At 39.5% G+C, this 22,192-nt stretch overlaps 1 protein-coding gene across 2 annotated transcripts in view; it reads left to right on the plus strand.

Annotated features, from left to right (window-relative positions):
* MEIS1 (Meis homeobox 1) overlaps positions 1–22,192 on the plus strand; it is a 137,733-nt gene that overhangs the window by 103,137 nt on the left and 12,404 nt on the right. For both annotated transcript variants that reach the window (XM_042932485.1, XM_042932484.1), the window contains exon 9: positions 10,624–10,700. In XM_042932485.1, coding sequence (XP_042788419.1) covers positions 10,624–10,700 — 77 coding nt within the window. The remainder of the gene's footprint in view (positions 1–10,623; positions 10,701–22,192) is intronic.

The raw sequence follows: 22,192 nt of genomic DNA on the forward strand, positions 1-22,192 counted from the left end.
TCTTTTAGAAAGCATAAAAGGTGGGTATTTTGTTTTCAAGCTGGTAGTTTTTTTTGTTTTTTGTTTTGGATGGAACTTGTAGCAAGTATACAGTAAATCTCAGCAGCGGGTATTATTTAAAGCACATGTGCTCTCTCTCTCTTTCTCTGTCTCCCTCCCTCTCTCTCTTGACATTTGAAAAGACTTTTTAAATTTTAGCTTTACAAAAGTGGGGGGGGGGGAAATCATTAAAATGTAGTTTGTACCATTAGATTCCATTATTTGTCATCTTTATGGCTGTTCTATAGTTTTCATTGCACCTTTAATGGTAAGCTTGGTCAGGAGAGGTGAGAGGGAATGTGCACGTACTTGGCTGCGGTGCTGCTGACAGTGTCTGCTAGCTGGGCTTCAATCCACGTCCCTGTAGATTTTAATGTCCCCACAGACTGCTGGCAGCCTGCTTCCAGCTGTGGCAGGCATGATGCAGTGAATTGCTTTTGAATGTTCTTTACTCAAATAGGCAGTAATTACAAGCTTAAAGAGGTTTAGTGGTCCAGTAAACTACATAATCACCCCTGAATTAGCCGGGGCTCATCAGTCCCAGCCCAGCAAGCTCGAGTCTGCTGTTTGTATGCAGCCATGATCACATAGCAACCTGATCAGCAGGTGTGGAACAGCCAGAGTCCCCCATAAACACAACTGTCTACTGGGGACAATGATCTCTAATGAGATGAGGCTACACCATCACTGTCATTTAAGTGGGAAAATTAGCACTAGAGAATGAGTACCAGTTCCAGGGGTCTTTAGTCATATGGGGAGCAGCACGGAATCTTCATTGCTCTCTCCCTATCTCTAGTACTCTCTCTCAAAAATCTTCTCACCAGATATACCAGTTTTGCTTCTACCTTATGGATATTTTATTCTTCATACAAGGATTTTTTTCTGAATATTTAATGCTGGACAGGGCATCTGTAAAAGCAAATTATAATTACTGTTAACAGACTCATTCCAAAATGGTATCATTGTGTTTCATCTTCCTTTTCTTTTCTCTTAATGGTTTCAAAACACTTACTTTTCTTTTCTTTTCTTTTTTCTTTTCTTTTCTTTTCTTTTCCTTTCCTTTCTTTTCTTTTCTCTTTTCTTTTCCTTTCTTTTCTTTTTTCTTTTCTTTTCTCTCTTCTCTTCTCTTCTCTTCTCTTCTCTTCTTTTCTTTTCTTTTCTTTTCTTTTCTTCTTCCTTAAAGTGGAAAAGTGTTCTCCAGGTTGGGGATAAATCTCTTCTTAGCTGGTATGCTCTCTGAAATGTAGAGATGAACTGTATGTACATTGGAAAAGATCCTCACTTTTTCAGAGTTTATTGTGTAAATGGGTCCTGAACTTTTTTTTTTTTCCCTCCCAGAAAAGTGGCCCAGTATGGTGTGTCACAGTTTTGTTTTATCTGTTATTGTGTAGTTCTCGGGGGAAGCAATCTCCTTTATCCTTTTTTCAGTCCTGTGCTGAGCTCCCAGAGGATGGAGAACTTGAATTTCATTGCATTGCAGTTGGAGAGTGGGAAGGGAACTTTTGTAACAAATAAGCCTGACAACAGCATAGAGTGGATTCTGGAGAAACTTTGAGGGAAATTATAGCTAAGAAAGACTACTAAGATAACACAATAATTAGGAGCCTGGGCTACTGAACTAGACTGCTTAGGGTTCCATCCAAATTACAAGTAACAGACTCCATGCCTCAGTTTCCTCATCTGCAACATAAAGGAAAAACATTTCATCGGCTTGTTATATGGATTAGATGAGTGAATACTTGTAAAGCACTGAGAACATTGCCTGGCACAGAGTAAGCATTATGTAAATGTCAGTTAAATAAAGTAAATAAAACCTGTACTGGTTTGAGATTTGTAGAGCTGAGTGAGAAGGATGCATATTTGTGGAAATAAGGCTGTTAGTTTTCCGATGTTTACCCGAAGCCATCTACTTATAAGTGCTAGTTGAGGCATTTGGGGTATCCCTAACTTCAATAGCACTCATTCATTCATACAACAAATATATATTGCGCACACAGAACAAGGCTAGTTGCATTGTGAGTGAGAATAGCATTTGTGTGTTTTTATTAGTAATCTACTGAAATGCAATGGTTCCAAATGTAATTTTACTCGTACTCGATTAAGAATCAAATAAGAAATGAAACTAATTGGCAAAAGACCCCACAAACTTCCAAACCGACACAACGATTTACTTCAAAGCAGACAGTTTAACGGATATTGTAGTGTAGTTGTCTGGAATAGTCGGCATTTGTTTCTATGACCCTTAAGAGCATTCTCACGTATGACCACCCTTATTCCTGTATTTATAAGCAATGTTACAAGTACAAATACAGTGAGAGATGTATTAGTTCCACTGAGTTTTGTGTCTCATAGCAAAATCTAGAAACCGAGTCATAGAAGTAAAAGACACACCTTAAAAGAATAGCTTACACATAAAATGAGTAGGAATCATCATATATATTCATGATTAACCCATGAGGGGTGAGTGGGATGGCTCCACCCATCATTTTAAATACAAAATAGTTCGGAGGCGAGTCTTCAAATCCACCAACTTTCAAATCCCAGCTCTATGGCTCACCAGCTGTGTGAACTTGAGAAAGTTATTGGTCCATTCTGTGTCCAAGTCTCCTCATCTGTAAAATGAATGTAATAGTTGCACCTACCTCATAAGGTTTTGTGAGATTACATGCCTTAATACATGTAAAACATTTGGAACAACGCCTGATACATCCTCACTCCTTAATTCATGTAACCATTACTACGACTACTTTTAACTAATACTACTAAGCTACTATTAATAAAGTCCCTTTGGATGGGTGCTGTGGACAGATGCTGATGGAGAGAAAATGTGGGGGAAGGTTCTGGGGAATTACCTTTCACCCATGGCTCCAACTCTGCCCCTTGATGTTTGCCTCCAAGGCAGAAGCAATGGGGATGCAGATGGGGGTTGTGGCAAGGAGAACAGCAACACTCTCCCAGATCATGGCTGTTAAAATGTGGAGAAACATTCAGTCACTGCTCACCACAGCTAAGAGCTTGGTTCATGCTCCATTATAAGATGTGTGTGTGTGTGTGTGTGTGTGTGTGTGTGTGTGTGTGTGTGTGTGTTAATGTAGCTTAAAAAGGGGAATGGAGATTGGGAAAGAAACATCTGTGGGAGCACAGCCAAGTGCAGAAACTCAGGGGAGGGAAGACCTGGCCCCAGGACTAAGTGGCTGTGAGCTGTCGTGCATGTTTTTTGACCTAGCCGGGCCTCAGCTTCCTCATCTGTGAAATGGAGCTAAGCATAGTCCCTACTCATAGGGGCCACCAGGAGTACATGAGATAATACATGTAATGTGTTTGTCTGACTGACAAACAGTAAGAGTTCAAATGAGCTGTGATTTAAAATGATTTGAAGAGGTCACAAAAGTGAAGCATGACTTTTCCCCTCCATCCCCACCCCCAGGCCCCTACAGCTCCCACTCTGTTTTTCTTATTGGCCTTTTCATGTTTCCTTTTATAGCCGTGGTCTTCTACTAAGAGAATCAATATTCAGGGAGTTCATTAATAATCATAACTGTTCAAAATAATTTTAGCACTCTTCATGAATTTTAATACTTTTAGGAGGAGGGTATAAGTAATTGCTAATTTACAGTCTAAATTTTATGCTTTAATGCATATACTTAAAAAGACTCCTGTAACACATACATAGCTAATAAAGAATAGATCTAAAACATTGTCATTATTATAGAATTGCAAGCAACTTAAAGAAAATGTCCAATGTGAAAGACTGTGAAATCCCTTAGTATAAGTATTTGTCTTTTTTTTTTTTTTTTTTGGTATTTGTCTTTTTTGTTTAGTGTTTTTATTTTATATTTATAAGAAATTAAAAGGTCAGAAGAGATGAGACAAGCAAGGTATTGTAGTCTTAGGCCCTTACAACGGACTGTGAAACCATGGTGTCACTTCTGTGAATCATAAAAGATAGTCTCATTAGTGCAAAAGTAAAGACTGCTATGAAATATTACCCGGTGTTCAACTTTTCCTTCCACGCTTCTGTCATTTTCATGGGATAAGATCAAGTTTAGAAATCCCTACCTGACTTCCCTACTTGCATAACTCCCCCAGCAACTTCATATAACTGCTATCGGAGGGGTTGTCTGGAAAATGGCTTGACTAGGCTTCAGAGAAAGCAAGCGCTGGGAATCGATGGAGCACATTTAATCCGAGAACCAGGCAATCTAGGAGCGCTGGTGGAGAATTAAAAAGCAGGTCGAAGTCCTGCGACTTCCCTGATGATGCTCCAAATGTTCTTGGCTTCTTCGCCAGTACTGCCAGAGCCTCTTCTTTTGATTCCAGCCCGAGCTAGCATGCAGGACTCAACTGCTATGCATGCAGAGGCTGTGTTCTTCCACTGCACGCTGCCCTGCTTTTGTAATGCAAATGGGAGGCACAAAGTGTCTCTTTGATAATGTGCAGTCAAAAGACAAAAAAGCATTCACTGAAACAGTAAAACTAATTCATAAAGCTGAAAGACAATAGGGAAGCATTATGGATTTTTTTAAAGGAAAAAAGTATCCTGGATCAATGTAATTGTCACAGTGTAAGCTATTCATAGTCAATGCATAAGGGGAAAATGGCTGCAAGTTTACGTAAAGTGGGAGAAGTTTTTACAGGCAAAAAATTATATTAAACAAATATAAATACATTCGGTTAGCAAGTTTCTGCTTATCTCCTGAGAGGTCAAAGATATAGCTAGTTATTTTAATTTAGAACCACAATATTCCCTTAGTGTCAAAAACTCAGTAGAAGTTTTAAAAGAACACGGAGATCTAATGGTTAAAAGCCATAGGGTGGATTTTTTTTTTTTTTTCTTTAAAGGGAGTATCTCTCCATCACATACCAGAGTTTAGCTCAAGGTCAACTTATATTAATGCATTAAACTTAGCTGTGGAGGAGGCAAAGGGCTGGAGGAAGAAGGATAAAAGAAGTTCCGAAATTGTTCTTCCAACATATTCAGCCAAGCAACAGAACATTGCCTTGATAAGGGATATATTGGACAGTTGCCATAATTCCTCCTGTTAGATCAGCTCCCACGGTACCTATTCCCATACCTTTTAAAGTATAGCATGTAACATTTTGCTTGAAAATTGCTTCCACCTCTATTGCTTTGTTATAGCTGTTTTGCAGTTTCGGGATAGAGGCAGTTCTGTGTCACAAGAAATTACTAATCTGAGGTTTGAGAAGGGGCAGCGTAGCCTTCCATTATCTCACCAGTGAGCTCTGTACAGGATTATTTTCAAATTTTCTGCTGCCATTACAATGTGCTGTTAGAGTGGGCAAGGCAGGCAGGGAGGGAACGTTATTGAAACTTGGTTACCAGGGTAGATAAGATAAAGTTCATCACTGTCTTGGCATCCACATTTGCAGTCAAGGGTGGAAAATTTGATGAAAGGAGTACATTTGGTCAAGGATGTCGTTAAGATATAAGACTGGACATTTTCCATCTGTGTACTGAAGAGTTTTTTCTTTTGCCATCGATACTCATCTGAAACGGTCTGCTTGATTGTTTAAGTAAATAAGTTTTCTTCCAACGTTCTGTAAACTTGTAAATACCAGATAACCAGTGTCAGAACCCCCCTCCCATCCCAACCTCAAGAAACAAAATTGGAGTTGTGCAGACGTAACTTTCTTTTTAGCAAGTTGCCATTTTCTTTCTGTCGCTTTCTATTCTTTGGGGCTGATAAAATGACAGTTCAGACTTCACTTTTATGTAAGCTATTTTTAGATTTTCGTCAGACATTCTTTAACCATTTCTATGACACAGGATACATACTCCAGGGATCACTTCATTCTTTGATGGGGTTATTAAGCAATCACTGCTATACTAGGTAATCATCAGAAGTCGCACTTCAGATCCAGAAACACAGGAAGAGTGACACACGGGTTCTATGTCAGCAAGAGACTTACCCTGGAGAGAAGTCAGGGCATTGATTGCTGAAATACGGATGATCATTTTGTGAGTTGTCCCCCACTACCCCCAAGCCACGTCTTTTCCCACTGAGTCCAGCACCTCTTCTCTCCCCCGCGAAGCCAGCCCAATACACGTGTGCAGGTTTAATGCTGGAAGGGAGGGTCAGCTTCACCCTTACATAATCACTCTTTTATGGCTTTCACTCATTCCTGAGGTGTTAATGCAGATCAAATGGGAAACACTCGAGAAGGAACCCTTGTAGCTACTGCCCTGCCTCGCTCTCCCGTCTCAATCGTTAATTCTTATTGTAAGATCTAAAGGTAATTTTGTTTGCTTTCTTAATGCGTTGCAGTTCTCCCAGTGGCCCTTGCATATCCTTTCTCAAATTCCCATCTTGATCAATTGTTTGCAAATAATTAAGCTTTTAAGAGATAATGGCATGAGGCTAATGTACACAACAAAGGAAAGGTCTCCTGTCACTACCTATTGGACTGTGGTCAAATTTGCTTTGATATCCCAAAGTGATTAGGCTGATTGGTGCGTCTGGCCAAGTGCAACCCATCTTCCCTTCACAAGAACCTACTGATCTTTCTTAAACTAGTGTCCTTGCCGTTAATAGCAAAGGTGTTCAGGAGAAAGGCAAGGGGTGACCTAGGCTCTTGGTTGCAATGGTTTGGAATGAATTTCCCATTTTCTTCCTAGAATGTCCTCCTCTTTATCTCTTTTGTAAGCTGATGTCTACCTTTGCCCATCTTACGATCCTGTGGGCATAACACAACAGGATTTTGAATGTTTTACAGGAGCCTTGCTCCTGGCATGTTGGGTTTTTGTCAAGTCATTTTTTTTCAAGTCTACAAAGGAATAACTCATACTGTCCAAAAAAGCTTGTGTAAGAAAGATGCATAGGATTTAAGACATTTAAAGATACTGGGTTTCAGTTAAAAGCTTACTCCTTTGTGAATTTTTGGCTGACTGTGGATTAGCTACCTGAAGTCATGGCTTTCATGTGATTCTAGCAATTATGGATTTTTTTTCTTCAGGGAATTAAAAGTTTGTGGGACACCCAGTCGAGGAACTATGAAAAAAAGAAAAAAATTCAATCTCCCTACCATAGACAAGGGCTTAGGGAATTTTGTTGACACCTTTTTTCCCCCTTAACAATGACCAGATTATTGTGGCATTTAATTTCATCCAGGCTCATTCACTTCTATTTAAAAAAAATATATCCTGAATGACTGAAAATTGTTTAATGGAGATGGAGTGCTGGGTCTCCATAGCTTGAGGCTGCCTAGCAATTATGCTGCATGAAATTAGACACAGTTTGTTCCAATTACTTAAAATCAGATCACATGAAAAGTGACAGAGGAAAAAAAGAACTTTCTCGTTTCATGATATTTAAATTATGAAATCAGAAACTGCATGATGTGAAGAAACAACCTAAATTTGTGCTGAAATTTTGAGGGCCATCGATTGCTCTTTGAAGCTGTAATGATTCAGGTAATTTTAATGATACAGAGAGAATTTTCCTGACACCACCTGCATAAATAAAATGTGAGTTCCATTTGCTTTGTAAGAATGGTGTAAAACTTACAAACAGGCATGCAAAAATACTCTTGAAAACACAGCACAAATAAATGACTGTGACAATTCTCAATTTCCAAAGTAACTAAAGGTAAATGGCATAAATATTAATTTTTATCCAGTTCTGGTCATAATATTAAGTCACAACTAACGAGGCAGGGCAAAAGGTATTGCCATCCAGCTACAGTGAATAGAGATTGTTGACATATTTATTAATTCTACTGAAAGTCGCTGGAAGAGATTTCCACAGGACCCGAACAACTGTAAGCAAATTACAGAAGATGTTATAGATTGGAAACGACTTGTGTACATGGGTCTATACTTTTAGATGGCAAATAGTGCCCAACAGCTGGATGCTAAAATTTGCATATTTCAAAATCAGGCTTATAATCTGTAAGAATTGCCAGCCTGGGTAACTTTTAACTGTTACGGGTCTTTAAACTCCAGAAGACAAAATTGAAGATTAGAAAAGTTGTCCCTTGTTTAAAATCTCATAGCTAGTGAGCGGCAGCATAAATTTATACACTCTACAGGGTCATGTATGCCTATAACAGTTCCTCAACTAATGTAGACATAGAAATTCTATATATCAAACCTTAAATCAGTGTCTATTCACTGGATAAGAGGTTCATACGGTTTGTATTGTGCGGCAAACTTTTATGCCACAGGAGCCATATTTTAAACCTTAGGGTAGAGGATTCCTTTAACTCAGTATCCAGTCATGAGATTTTGCCTGTGATTACTGGCATTATGTTGTGTAGGGTGATTGTCACCTATGATCTTAGCCTATTTTGAAATTTATATACTGTTATTTGAAAAGAGTGGGTTGATATCACCGTTAGGAACGAAGTCAGGAAAGTAGCGTTGTGGATCTCAAGTTGGATTGTTTACACCTCCTGTGGGCTGTGGAAAAAAAGTTTTATTATACCTTTTGATGTTGCATCTGAGTGGACAGTATCTGTGTATCATGGCAAGACATAGCCTCCTTCTTGTTTCCCAGATACTTACTGATTTCCTGTTATGCGCTAGGCTGGGCTTTGAGGATGGTGAATGAGAAAGTCATGGACTTTGGAGTTTCTCTATGGGTGAGAAGAGGCACTCTGAAAGGAAACAAATCATCAGAACAGGTGTTTCAGAGAGTGAGGCTCTGCCGTTAGGGAGAAAAGGAAAAGATCGATGTGAGGGCAGTAAGGTGGGCTGGTGGACTCTGGGTGGGTAAGGCTTGGCCTTTGAGCTGAGATGAGAAAGTGACACTGGAGCAGGAGACTGAAGGGTAGGGACTGAAGGTTGGTGTGTTGGAAGAACAGAAAGGAGGACTGTGTGGTCAGACAGAGGAGTGGAGCAGGGGCGAAGAAAAGGCCACAGAGTCTGAGAGGTGGGCAGGGCTGGGTGGTGGCGTGCCTTACAGGCCATGGTAAGCAGTCTGAAAGTTTTGGGGAGGGCATAAGAATGAAGATTACGAAAGGCATTTGCCACATCCCTCAGTCATGGTGAGGCTTAGACACTGGAAGGGAAGCAGGAAATATCACTGAGTCATGTGGCTGCTGACCATGCCTTGCCCTGGCCAGTTTCCTCACCTGTAAGACAGGACGGACCATAGATTCCATTTATGTCCCTCAAAGGGATATAATGGGGATTAATTACCATCCTGCCTGTAATATACTTGGAGCTCTTTAGAGAAAGGCACTATATTCCATGAAAGCAAAGCCTTATTCTAATTGTGTATTTATTGATTAAGTGACAATCAAAGACAATGCTTATGGGAAAAATTGCTACATCTCTGCTCTCCACAAACGAATCCCACGTGTACAGATATAGAACATATTTAAACTTACCTATAATAGCATTAAAGTGGTCATTAACAAGACTTCTTAGCATCTAATCAGACATTATTAATGAGATTAAAACCTATGTTAATTAACATTCAATAGACCAGAATTTAGTTTCCAATGGTAGAGATAGTTAAATTGAGAGTTGAGGGTGCCCTTTCTCATTCATAAGAGAATAGAGGGTTGACTATTAGAACAATTTTTATCTGGGGAGAATTTATTGGGATGCAGTAGTTCCAAGCTAGTCAATGTGTCCATAGATGGATACCAGGTCCCAGGCTTTAGAAATGTATATTTCAGATTTAGATATAGTTCATTACTGAACAAAAAGTATTTGTGCCAAAACTAATTTCAGTAGAATTCCAAACATTCTTTCAAGAGGGTATGAGTTTCATTTTATTATCTAATCCTGTAATACTTTTTTATCCACTCTAACTCATGAGGAACATGGCTGGGCTTGTTCTTAGCATGCAAAATATGCTGGTCTTTGACCTTGTATTGGCCTGTGTTCAGAATCCCAGCATGTGTTGACATTCAGATATGGAAACCAACTTTGGTTGAATGTCCTTTGTTTGCTTTTCAGAAGAGCTGCAATGATTAGTGGTTCAAAAATATCCACCCACTCTAATTTTGATATTTGCATCTGGCAATATGGTGTTTTGGAGGGAAAATGTCATGCTGACAAAGTGCTTAACTACTGGGGACCTCAGCTGAGATGGTTGGTCCAAATGGTTCAGCTTTAGAAGTCTGTGGTTCTATGAATATATTACATCAAGATGATAGGATTTTATGTCATCAAAAAGGGCTTCTCCTTATTTTAATCTTATACAGTGAAGATCATTCTAAACTTTCCGTGTTTGCGACAAATAAACCCTTAAAGGATAAACTCAGTATCAAGGTTCTGCAAGTATCCTAAGTAGCTATTTATACACTTCACTAATCTTTGTAATTGGCTTGTCTTTTACTGCCATTAATTAGATGATGTAGTATTCCATTAATAAGAGTGACACACCTCAGCATTTTTACCTTTAATTATAGACTGTATCTTCACTAGACACTGAGGCTATTGACAAAATAGCCTAAATATTGCCTGATATACACATACTATTTTTACAGAGCGTATGTGTTTCTTATTGAATCCCTAGCACCTAGCATCGCACCTGACATGTGATACGCACTACACTATCTGCCCGGGGTATATGTGCACACATCTATCTTTTTTTTGTTGTTCTCTTGCAGCACCCTTACCCTTCTGAAGAACAGAAAAAGCAGTTGGCACAAGACACGGGACTCACCATCCTTCAAGTGAACAATTGGTAAGTAATCTGGCTTTGGGCAACCTGCAGCTCATGTTTTGCATTAACAAGACACACCCAGTTGTTGCTGTTTTCTCTGGTGGCTCCTTGATGGAAAAGTGAAAATAAATGGTTGACTGACAGGTGAGAGCACTGGCTGGCATAGAAAAAAAAAAAAAAAAAAAAAACAAACCCAAAATCCAAAAAGAAACAAAACAAGCCAAAAAAACCAACATTGCATTGCATTCCATTGCCTTTACAAATTGATGAGTTTTAGGCATAATGTAAGTTAAGTATTTAATTCGCATACACTGTGGCTCCATAAATGGCTTTTCTCATTTTAGGATAACCAATAGAAGGAGTGGCATTTGTCCTAGTTTCTGTGGAACAAGAAAATCCACCATCACATATCAGTCAGGTTTTAAATTCACTGAATAGTTAACTGCAGTTATTTTGTCAGGGCTGAGCTTTTGAGGATAGTGTCCCCTTTCCTCCTATCCTCTGTCCATGGAAAAAGAGAAATTATTTATGTTTCCACTTTGAAGCTGTTCAAAACCCGATGTGTTTCAGGGCTGTTCAATACTATTTCTAAGTAAATGTGTGAATTCCTGATTTGGGGGGAAGCTGAGATTACGTACCAAGTACTAGCCAACAATATTCTGACAATGTACTGTGGTGTGGCAACAAGGCTTTGGGAAAGTATGATTTATTACCCTTTGTGAGTGTGCTGAAAGCCAGGTTCATATAATCACCCAGAGCTAGTGTCATATTTGAAGGGTATCGAAATCCAATATCCTCTCAAACTAAGTGTATCTAATTAATTGTCCTAATATTTTTAGATTAGTGTTTATGATGGGGAAACCTTATCCTCTTTGAAGTAAAATCCAGAGAAGGCCCACAGCCTGGTTGGGGAAAGGGGAGAACTGGGGGTGCCAGTTTGCAGACAGAAGTATTTCTTTCTGTTCAGTAAGTGTCAAAGATTAATATTACAGAATCTCTGATTACATGGCCTAATCCATTTTGGTGAATAAATTTGTTCTTGATGTCCATTGCACCTACATTAACAGACCCTTCTCTGTTAGAGAGCCTGGGAGCCTTTGGGAGAGATTCCAGATATATTAAACCCCATTACAGAAAATGTAATTTCTGTCAATATAATCCCATGTATTCTTCAATTTAGTATTTTAGAGATAACAAGCTACTTACAATATATTTGCCTTTGGAGGATTAATTTACAAAGTGCACTATCTGCAAGACGCAGACAGACTCACATAAGCATTGCTTGTAAGGGTTATCAATTTCTATGACCTTACCGCAGCCTTGGGAGATCAATTTTTGCAGCCCTTTAGCCAAGTGGATAGGGAGCCAATGGAAGCCATACTATACCTAAATGTGTTGCTACGAGGGTGTCACTGCGGAGATTTTTTGTTTGCCTTGTACCTGCTATTGTATCTTCATTTTCAAGACTGTTGATACTATATATTTGAACTTAGTCTTCAGATCATCCTGGACAATGTTATAGGATAGACCATCCATTTTGCATGCACGTCTGAATTCAAATATATTTTCGAGGTTAAACTGATGATGTAATTTTAATACAATGGAGGCTGTACAAATGTATTTCCCTGGGAAATGTTCCCATCCGAGGGCCGAGGAGTGGCAGGGCGAACTCTAATCAAGGAAGGCGAAAGCGCTGCCACTCAGGTGATCTATCACACACGGCATCTCTGTTCCTCTTCAGTGTTGCTGGCAAACTCCCTCCGTAAACATTGTTACCGGTGAGCAAATTCCAATACAACTTGCTTTCCACAGGTGGACCAACTTAAGGGCTATTTCCTGTGGATGCACAGGCAGGCAGGCATTCCTGTGACACCAGACAGTATGCAATTGTCATTTTCCTAGGTTCTATACAGTGGTCATAAAGCAACTTCCTCGGTTTTGCAATTAGAAGAGGAAAAGAGGGACCTTAAAAAGTTAAACTACTTTTCAGAGTACGTGCAGACCTACTATAAACTTCACACTGATAACTCAGTTCTGCCCAGGTACGGACATACAGATCACTTTTAGTTACGCGCAATGTAAACAAGATTCTGACCTCAGCTGGCACTGTGTACTGTGCCTGTGTTCTCTCTACTTCTGTGTGGAGTTAGAAGTGACTTTTGCTTGTACTTCGTTGTTTTGCATTTGGCAACTGTCTCAATTCTAACAGCTAGGTGGTAGAGAATTCCCCTCAAGTAAGTAAAAGTTTTAAGAGAGATTGTTTCGCCTAAGTTTGATGAATAATGACATTCCCGTGTTTGCTTTGAGTTTCTAATGGTTTATTAATTATCATCCAAGCCTTCAGCTTTTGAGGAGCTGATAATAGATTTATTTTTTTGTTTATAGGCTTTGAGTAGGAAATAGGTTGGAAGAATGGGGAAACCTAGATGATGCTGGATGAAAACCAAAGATGTCAGAGCATCTTAAACTATGGTATACTTGCAGACTAACAACAGCATAAACACTAAAGGGTTTTCATTTTCCTTTCTCATAATAAAAAATTACGCAGAGCTTTTTTGAGAGCCTGTAAACATTTTTCCTGTGTTGGATATCAAGCCCAAGTTACTTCCTTCTAGAAATCATAATTAAAAGAAAAGCGTCATTAGTATTTTAGCATTTCCCCTTCACTTCATTTAGCCACAACATTTAAAAATGTGTGTCTTCCTTCTTGGGTTTCTTAAAACTTGTTAACACACATGTACATTTTGTACGAACTATGAGTCACTGCTGGAGAGATTTAATAAAATGCTGAAGGGCAGGTTGGGTGTAGATCAGTCATAATTATTGGCAGCAACATAATGTATCGAAGCACACAATATGAAAGTGAAAAATAGAAACTCGTGTCTAGTTGTTAGCTTGTCATAGAAACCCTGGCCGATGCAGCTTTAAGTTCAGTTTTGATTGAAAAATGAGATGAGAAAAGTTTGGTGTATTGTGATGGCCCTTTCATTCCATTGCTGAACTGATCTTCTCTAATTGCCGCAAGTGATACAAACTACCTGCCTTGGCTAAGGCCAAAGCAGATGGAATCTGGAGGGAGGGGAGACAATAGGGAGAATGTAAATGGAAAACAACAAGACAGGTTTGATTAATTAAAAGAAAATTTGGATTACAAGAAACAACCATTGTCACTCTTATAGTTGATCTACTTGTCAGAATGAAAACAGAGAGGAGGGATCTTAAAACGGTCGCTGTTTTGCTTATAGGAACTGGGCCCAGGGACGGAATGTGAAATTTATCAGATGAGACATTGTAGGACAAGTCTACGCCAACAAATCTTTTGAGAATTGAGGCAATTATGCAAATAATTTGGGTGAAAATATTTTTACCTTCATTATCTAAGTATCTGAGGCAACTGTGTTTTTTAAAAAATTGACTTCCATAACTAATTGCCTAAACATTTCAATTCTAGCATGCCGTGATAGACTTAGACTTAAAAGCTTAGTAATTTTTGAAATATAATATGTGCCATTGACTCATGTATTCTTCTCTCTTTGCTTTCTCACTCCCAGTTATGATTTGATCCAAAAACGAGAAATAATAACATTTGGAGCTTTTGCTTTCTGTTTTTTCATTGTTGTGGTGGTTGTGAAAATTACTTCTGTGAAAACATATTAGTAATATGTCGAGCATTTTAGTCATTTAAGCAGAAACTTTTTGAATTCTGAGATGATCATTTAGGTCTTTAATTATTTAGGCAGAACTTTAAAGAAAACACACACACACACACACACACACACACACACACACACACACAAGGTTAATCAATACTTGGTTCTTTTTTCTCCCGAATATACCAACTTTATTTCTTAATTTGGAAATATGAGCGTAGAATGGCCGGATAAAGACTCCCTTCTGTGTCTTCACAGCAGTGTTGCAGACCTAGGGATTCCATATGATGCAGACCTGGGCCGGTGGTTGTATCTTACTTGCCCGATGCCTCAGACATACTCTGCCTCAGCAGAGTTCTAGCCTAGGGTGTATTGAATAAATTTGACAGTGTCTTTGTTTACTACTATTCATCCAGACACTTTCCCATTAAGGCCTAATGTTAAATGATTATTTCTTTATGCTCTGAGAAGGCAATATGGATTTTAGGTGCAAAATATATAGTGTATGTGAAATACAGTGTGTATGCAGAAAGAAAAATCACTCTATGTCAGTTGGGTGCGTAAAATTCCAGGAAGCATCCTAACATCTGAGGTGACACTTTACAGAACTATCACAGCTCTGTAGTTCTCAGATTTAGTACATATACCAGATTTTCCTAGTTACTTCATTTATTGCCTTCAAAACTGCAAAGCATTCAGGCATCACTTCCCATTTATTACCAGTGGGGTGGGGGGGAGGGGAAGTATGTTATCCTTAGAGATTTATGCCACTGGCGGGTAAAAATGTAAACTTATTTTTTAAAAAATAGGATCTCCCTTTTAATAAACAGATCCAACTGTTAAAGGTCAGGTTTCTTTCTGAGTTATGGTAATACTGTAGCAAATACTTTTATAAGTAATCAAAGATTCTATAAATATAGGTACCTGTGTAGATGTAAATGTTAAAACATTCACAAATTATCCTTTCAACTTCTGCGATCTAAAAATCAATAGGGGGTCATAGGGTTTCATAGAATTGCTCTGTTTTTTCTTCCAACATAATTTAATAATACATTTTACAGATGTTGTTTAAACATTAGGCACAGATTGTTTTGTCAATAAAGCTAAACAGAGGCATGACACAAAAGCAAGGAAAACAGATGTAAAAAACAGTGCACCATGCAAGAAGCACTGGGTCATTTGTTTGTTATTCAACTGCAAAATGAAAGTGCAGGGTGTATAGTGATTTTCTTTGCCTAGAAATCACCTAGGGATGGAACAACTTCACACACAAAAGGTAATTTTATTAAGCAGGTGGTTTAACTTTTTCCCTTGAGAGTTTCAGTGTAACCTACATTTAAGGTAGGCTTCCTAACTGATCAATGGAGTAACAGGTGCAATATTTTTGAAAGAAGAAGGAGAAATATAAATAGAATAAGTCTGCAGCATGTTACAGAATGGGTTGTTGTTCTCCAAGCCCCAGTTAATTGCTATGCTTTTCACCTTGAGTGTCAATTCTAATAATATTACCTTTACGGGCACTTACTGTGGGCTTAGATTATAGCAATCAGTAATACTCACTAGATAAAATACTGTCTAGTTGCTCGTAAGAAAAATATTGAAATCAGTCAAAAAATGTTTAGCTTGCATATTGCCCGAGACAGAACTGGCAAGGTGCCAGGCAGGCAGGGTATTATTAGGAAAGCTGAGCAAATAGCTCGCAGGGAAAAGAGCTGTGAATTTAGAAACCTTCAGGTATTGTCATGTCAGAGAGTCTTAGGAGTTCAACAGAGACGCTGCTTTTGTCTGCAGATTCTAAAAATTTCCAGCAAACAATCCTCTTTGAAAATGACTCTGCAGTCTGTTAAATATACTTTGTTGTAAGTTTTACACAGTAAGTTTACTCTGAGCTTCCCCACACTGTGTAAAATCCCACTGTGAGTACTGTGAAAGGTGGAAACCCCTCACCAAGTAGGTGGTGGCCCACAGAGGCACTGGGCGGAAAACCCTGCCCCTTCTCCCATGGGGCCCTGAGTCTGGGTGAGAAAAGAAAGGGGAAGGGGTGGGATGAAGGAAGGTGGATTTAAAGTCCCAATCCTCCTCAGTGTAACTGCCGTCTCTCCTCCAGCCAGCATCCAAAGACAGTTTCTGAGCTTTTCAGGACAAGGCAGGAGTGTGATGCCTTGAGAGGCCGTACGACCTGAGCAGGTACTTCAGGACAACTGAGGGCTGGGGTGCAAGTGAGTGAGTTAGGAGACTGATTTATCCATCCTAAGCCCAGTGTTTCCGAATGTCCATGGTCCCTTTCAAAGCTGTGAAACCAGTGGTTGGTGGTTGACTTTGAACATGGTATGTAGGTCAGCAGGACTTGTTATGAGTCCTAATGAAGCCAGATTTGTTGTTTTCGGTGTCTTGGCACAATTATCTGGTCAGAGAGATGGAAAAAATCTGCCTGTGTGTCATGCAACCTGGCAGAGCAGGACCTGACTCCCATTTGCTTGTAGACAGCGTGGGAAGTGAGGGGGCTGAGAGGCATCATGGATCAAGGGGGAAGAGCCTGGCATCCACAGGTGGGTAAGGAACAAACTGCCCTGTAAGCCTCAGGACAGCATACAGTTTATACAGGGCAAGTAAGGGGAGGGAATATGCAAGAGAAAGAACATTCTGAGCCAAAACATTTCAGCTGTCTTCCCCACTCCTCATCAATCACATACGTGTCCTTGATCAAGTCACTCCATTTTGACCGGTGACAGCTTCTGCTGCTAAAATGGACCACATTGGTGGGACCCAGTGCCTCTTCCAGGTCTACTACTTTATTTTAAAGTTTATTCATTTATTTTGAGAGAGAGAGAGTGTAGGGGAGAGGCAGAGAGAGAGAGAGAGAGAGAGAGAGAATCCCAAGCAGGCTCCGCACCGTCAGCACAGAGCCTGATGTGGGGCTTGAACTAATGAACTGTGAGATCATGACCTGAGCTGAGACTGACTGAGCCACCCAGGCACACCCAGCTTTACTATTTTAGACTCCGTAGTACTGCAAACCAAAGAGAAGCAAGGTGATCGCTCTGAAACTCTGATTCCAGCTTTACACGAGGACTAGAAAAAAAAAAAAACACAAAAAAACCCATGTCCTTTGATAAAGAGACAACCAGGGAAATTAATTAAAAAGTTACTACTTTTCTTCATCTTAAGTAAGCAAATCAAGCTCTGTAAAATAAAAACTGGATGAAATTAAACATTATCACAAGACATGAAAAACATGTGTGCTGTCATTTTAGGATTCATAATAAAGATAAATCAGTTGTTTTTAGCAGTGTGCTACGAGTCTATGAAGGGCATGACAGATAATAGGCTTGAAATTTCTGAAGTTATTGTACAGCAAAATTTGTTTTTTCCTGAGGCGTTCAATCTTTTTCTCTAGTAATTTTGTACATGACAAACTTTTTAGTGGGTGCATTAATAATCTATAAGTAATGGGTTGTCAGGTGTCAGTTAGATAAGATTAAAAGACTGTTTAAGCATTATCCATTTGCTTCTTTGCATGAGTTTTATAGGTCAGGAGAAATAACTTTTTGAATTGTGGTTGTGTGTGCATGTTGTAAGCCCCCCCCCCCCCATTTGGCTCTGCTCCAAATATATGTGGAAGAAGTGTATTACATTACATAAATCCGCATGTAGGAGCAGATTTGAAACCCACACTGTGTGAATCAAGGGGACAAATGTCCCAGCTCTCTTCTGTAAACTTATTTTAGTTTTTCAAATGTTACTCTTTTTCTTCTCAAAGGAAACTCTGTTAAGGGGAAGGGGCCTCAGCTGAGAGGGACCCTGAAGCCTTTAGACATTCGGAGTTTCCTAGCAAGTCAGGTTTAGGTCTATTCTTGTCAAATCTGTCTTAAGTGTGTTTACATATAGTTTGCCTTTCTGGTATTTTCTGCTTGCACAGACCTGATCTCCACCTATTTTGTGTCAACAGTTGCTGAGGCTGGTGCTGGGTGATTAACCATCGAGCACTGAAGCACCACCGTGCTGTGCCCACAGAGACCCCTCTCCACTCTCTTACCTCATCATCTTGCTTCAGGCTGCACCCACATAAAACAAACAGCATTTCTGAGTGGTGAAAAAATCAGCCTGAAATATTAAAAAATGGGGCAAATGTTGCCTCCTCGTTGAATAAAACAATTTTCTCAAAAATGGAGTGGAGCCAGGGGCATAGGGGGTGGGGGAGGAAATGTTTCTGAGGGATTCAGCCTGCATCGCTCCAATGTGTGAATACCCAGAGCTTTGTGTAAAGGCCTGGGGTTTTGTTTTTCTTCTTTCTTAATTTTCAAGGGGGGAAGGGAACATTAAAAAGCCACCAAACAAGCAAACAAAGCCTCCAAAAGACATCATGGATGCAAACAGAGGGTTCTCCCTGTCACTGCCTTTCACTGTCATTGATGTTTTCCTTTTCATTTCCATTCTTATGACACTTTTAAGCCTGACCCATTAGTATGGGAAATACTGAACGCTATCGGGCTCTTGATACCTGAACAATAACAGATAAACAAACAAACTTTAATCTGTTTCCATCCTGGAGAGCTCTTCTTTTCCTCTTTACCCTCTTAACCAATGTGACTGAAGGACCTAATGCCTCACAAGATTAGATCTGATCAGTGAAGAAGGGAAAAAGCATTTGCTTTCCCAAACACAACTTTTTCAGGCTGATGGGGATTATTGGTCTTGAGTTCTTAGCTCAAGCTGTGTTTTAAGAATAGTATATTGGAAGTTAAATGCAATGTGATTAAAAATACATATGTTTAAGTTTCCAGTACTTTCTACCCTAGAATGCTGGTTTGAATGTAAGTAGGTAGTTTTTGAGAGTTGTTGTCCACTTGCAGGGTTTGTTGGCCTATATCCCTTGAACATCTGCTCTGGTTGATTTTATTTGATCCCTAGTTTGGGTCAGAGTTCAGATGTGCTTGGAAAGGGCAGGGAGTAGGGGATGTTGAAAAAGCTAATGGAAAGAATCATACATGTCCAAAGATGTCAGATCTCAGCTCCCACGGCTGGTCACCTGGCAGTACTGTTTACAGAAAGGAAAGTACAATAGGTTATGGCAGAGATTCCCGTCCTTAGGGCCAAGTGGGGGCCAAGAGGGACTAGGGGCCAGAAAAGGCACATCAGAGTCATTTTGAGTGAATGTAGTAGTATAAAAAAGCCTACTGAGACTTAACTTTTGATTTTAGTCATGCTATTTCTTTTAGGGTTCCAAATAACAAAGGATATGAGATTTTGAAGTTTATAAAAAACGAGCATGGATTACAATTTTAGGAACATCATGCCACTGAATGTCAGAGCCCAAGTCCTGGATGGGATTTTATGCATCATTTGACAGATGGGGCTCAGGGCTTTACAAAGTTATGCTGCTAATTGGAGGCAAGGATGGGGCCGGTTCCTTGTTCAGCACCTCTTCTGTTCCACCATTATGTACTTATTATTAACAGATTTATTGAGATGTAATTCACATACCATGAAATTCACCCATTTAAAGTGTATACAATTTGATGGTTTTTGGTATATTCACAGATACTGTGCAACAGTCACCATAGTCAATTTTAGGACATTTACACCACCTCAGGAAGAAAACCCTGGACCCTTTCGCTATTGCCCCTCCCCATACCTCTGCCTCCACTCTACTACTAATCCACTTTTTGTCTCTAAAGATTTGCCAATTCTGGACATTTCCCCTAAATGTCATCATGTGAACATGTGGCCTTTTGTGACTGGCTCCTTGCACCTAGCATGTTGTTTTCAAGCTTCCTCCATGTAGCAGGTAGCCTTCATTCCCTTAACGGCTGAAGAATGTTTCATTGTCTGGATGGACCACATTTTGTTTCTGCATTCATCAGTTGGTGGACATTGGGTGTGTGTCCACCTTTTGTTGCTATAAGCATTCGTGTACAAGTCTTTGGACTGTTAGGTATTTTTGAGAATCCTAACGACAGTATCTCAACAAACCCTTGTCTTAGGTTTTAAATTTGCAAAGAAAGCTCCTTTCATAGGCATGAAGTCACTTGGGTCATCACAGCTCTAGCACCTAAACACAACTATGATCTCAGAGCAGCGAGGGGCAATTTTTCCTACTCAGTTCTCACACTCTTCTCCCTAGATGCCGCTGTAACTCTCCCTGTCCTTGGCCAGTGTCTTGACTGTAATAGTGATGAGTGATACTGTTCAAAGAAAAGGATAGCCACTCAAGTGAAACGCACAGTCTCCAAACTTCCCTCAGTGTGACTTAGATGACCACAAGCATTTTCCAGAGATTTGATAAGTTCCAAGAGGAGGTCATTTTATTAGTTTACCGCCTTCATTTGAACAATTTTGTCATATGCCTCAACTGAGAGATTTCTGCCTTTTAGTATAGTTGGTTCCATTTGTATTTAAATCCTATGGATTACATATTGATATACGTTACATGGAACTCAGGTTTTAAGCTTTACTGATTAAAACAGGAATTACAGTGAGCCTTCTAAGGGATAGACACAGGCCTCTACTCCAGTCAAGTCACCTTCACTGTGCCATTCTGTAGTCTAACCTGTGACCAAGTGAAAGCAGAAATCAAGCTGAATTTTGAGATATCCTCCCTTGGTCTCTCCCTTGGAGTGGAGATTCCAGGTCTGGGAAGCTTTTGGACTAGTGAAGTCTTAGGGAGCTGAGGCAACTAAAGGAGAGATCCTCCAGAAAGGAAAGAGCTCAGAGACACTCCCAGGTGGTATTGGGGTTCTGTGACACCTTATATATGCCAGGGCCGGCCACCATTCTCATACAAGAGGGTTTCAATTCCAATCTTGCAGGGGAAGTTTTATTTGGAAAAAAAAGTGCATATTTGGTGATTAGGGTGGCCACACACCCCAACTGCCTGGAATATTTGTGGTTGATGCCTGTTGTCCAGCCTAATTGTTAATAGTGTCCGTTTACTCTCAAAAGTGTCTCAGCTTAAATGATAAATTATGTGGTCATCCTACTTAGAATGGAGATTGGCTGGGGCACCTGGGTGGCTCAGTCAGTTAAGTGGCCAACTTCTGCTCAGGTCATGATCTCACTGGTTTGTGGGTTCAAGCCCCGCATCAGGCTCTGTGCTGACAGCTCAGAGCCTGGAGCCTGCTTCGGATTCTGTGTCTCCCTCTTTCTGCCCCTCCCCCATTCATTCTCTCTCTCTCTCTCTCTCTCTCTCTCTCAAAAATAAATGAAAACATTTATAAAAAAAGAATGGAGATTGGCAGAAAATTAGGATTTGTTTTAAATAAACGTATTTATTCTGTAATGTTTAAGGGACGTTTAGTTAGATGCGATTTTACTTACTTTTTGTAAAATACAGGAAAATTAGAATTTAAATGAAAAATGGTTCAGCTTAGACCAAAGAGAGACACATCTATTCTTTGAATATATTATACCTATTTTAGTTTTTCATTACTACAGAAGGTTTTGTTATCCTAGGTTTTCCTATCACTCCTTTGTTGTGATAATAATCATCTTAATTCCATACACCTTAAGCAAAGCACTATTTTTCTTATATTTGTGCAATTATACAAACTCAACTTTGGCAAATTGTCACATTTAAGTAAATACTGCATAAATATTTTATTACGTATGTTTTATATCAATGCATACTTAAGATATTTTTAAACTGTTGGGTATTCCTTATGCTAGGTCTGGCAGGATATCCCCACAATTTATTCCACTGAGTTCGGAGCCTGGTGCTTCAGTGATCTAGAAAGTCATGGGTAGTAGCAGAAGAAACAGAGATCTGCCACTAAAAGAACCCCCCCCCCCCCCGCTTGCTTTGAATTCAGGACAGATTAAAGCATTTAGCAAGCTTATATTTTTTTTTAATAAAAAATCATTTTA

This window comes from Panthera leo, chromosome A3 (assembly GCF_018350215.1).
Source record: "Panthera leo isolate Ple1 chromosome A3, P.leo_Ple1_pat1.1, whole genome shotgun sequence".
Taxonomy (NCBI): Eukaryota; Metazoa; Chordata; class Mammalia; order Carnivora; family Felidae; genus Panthera; species Panthera leo.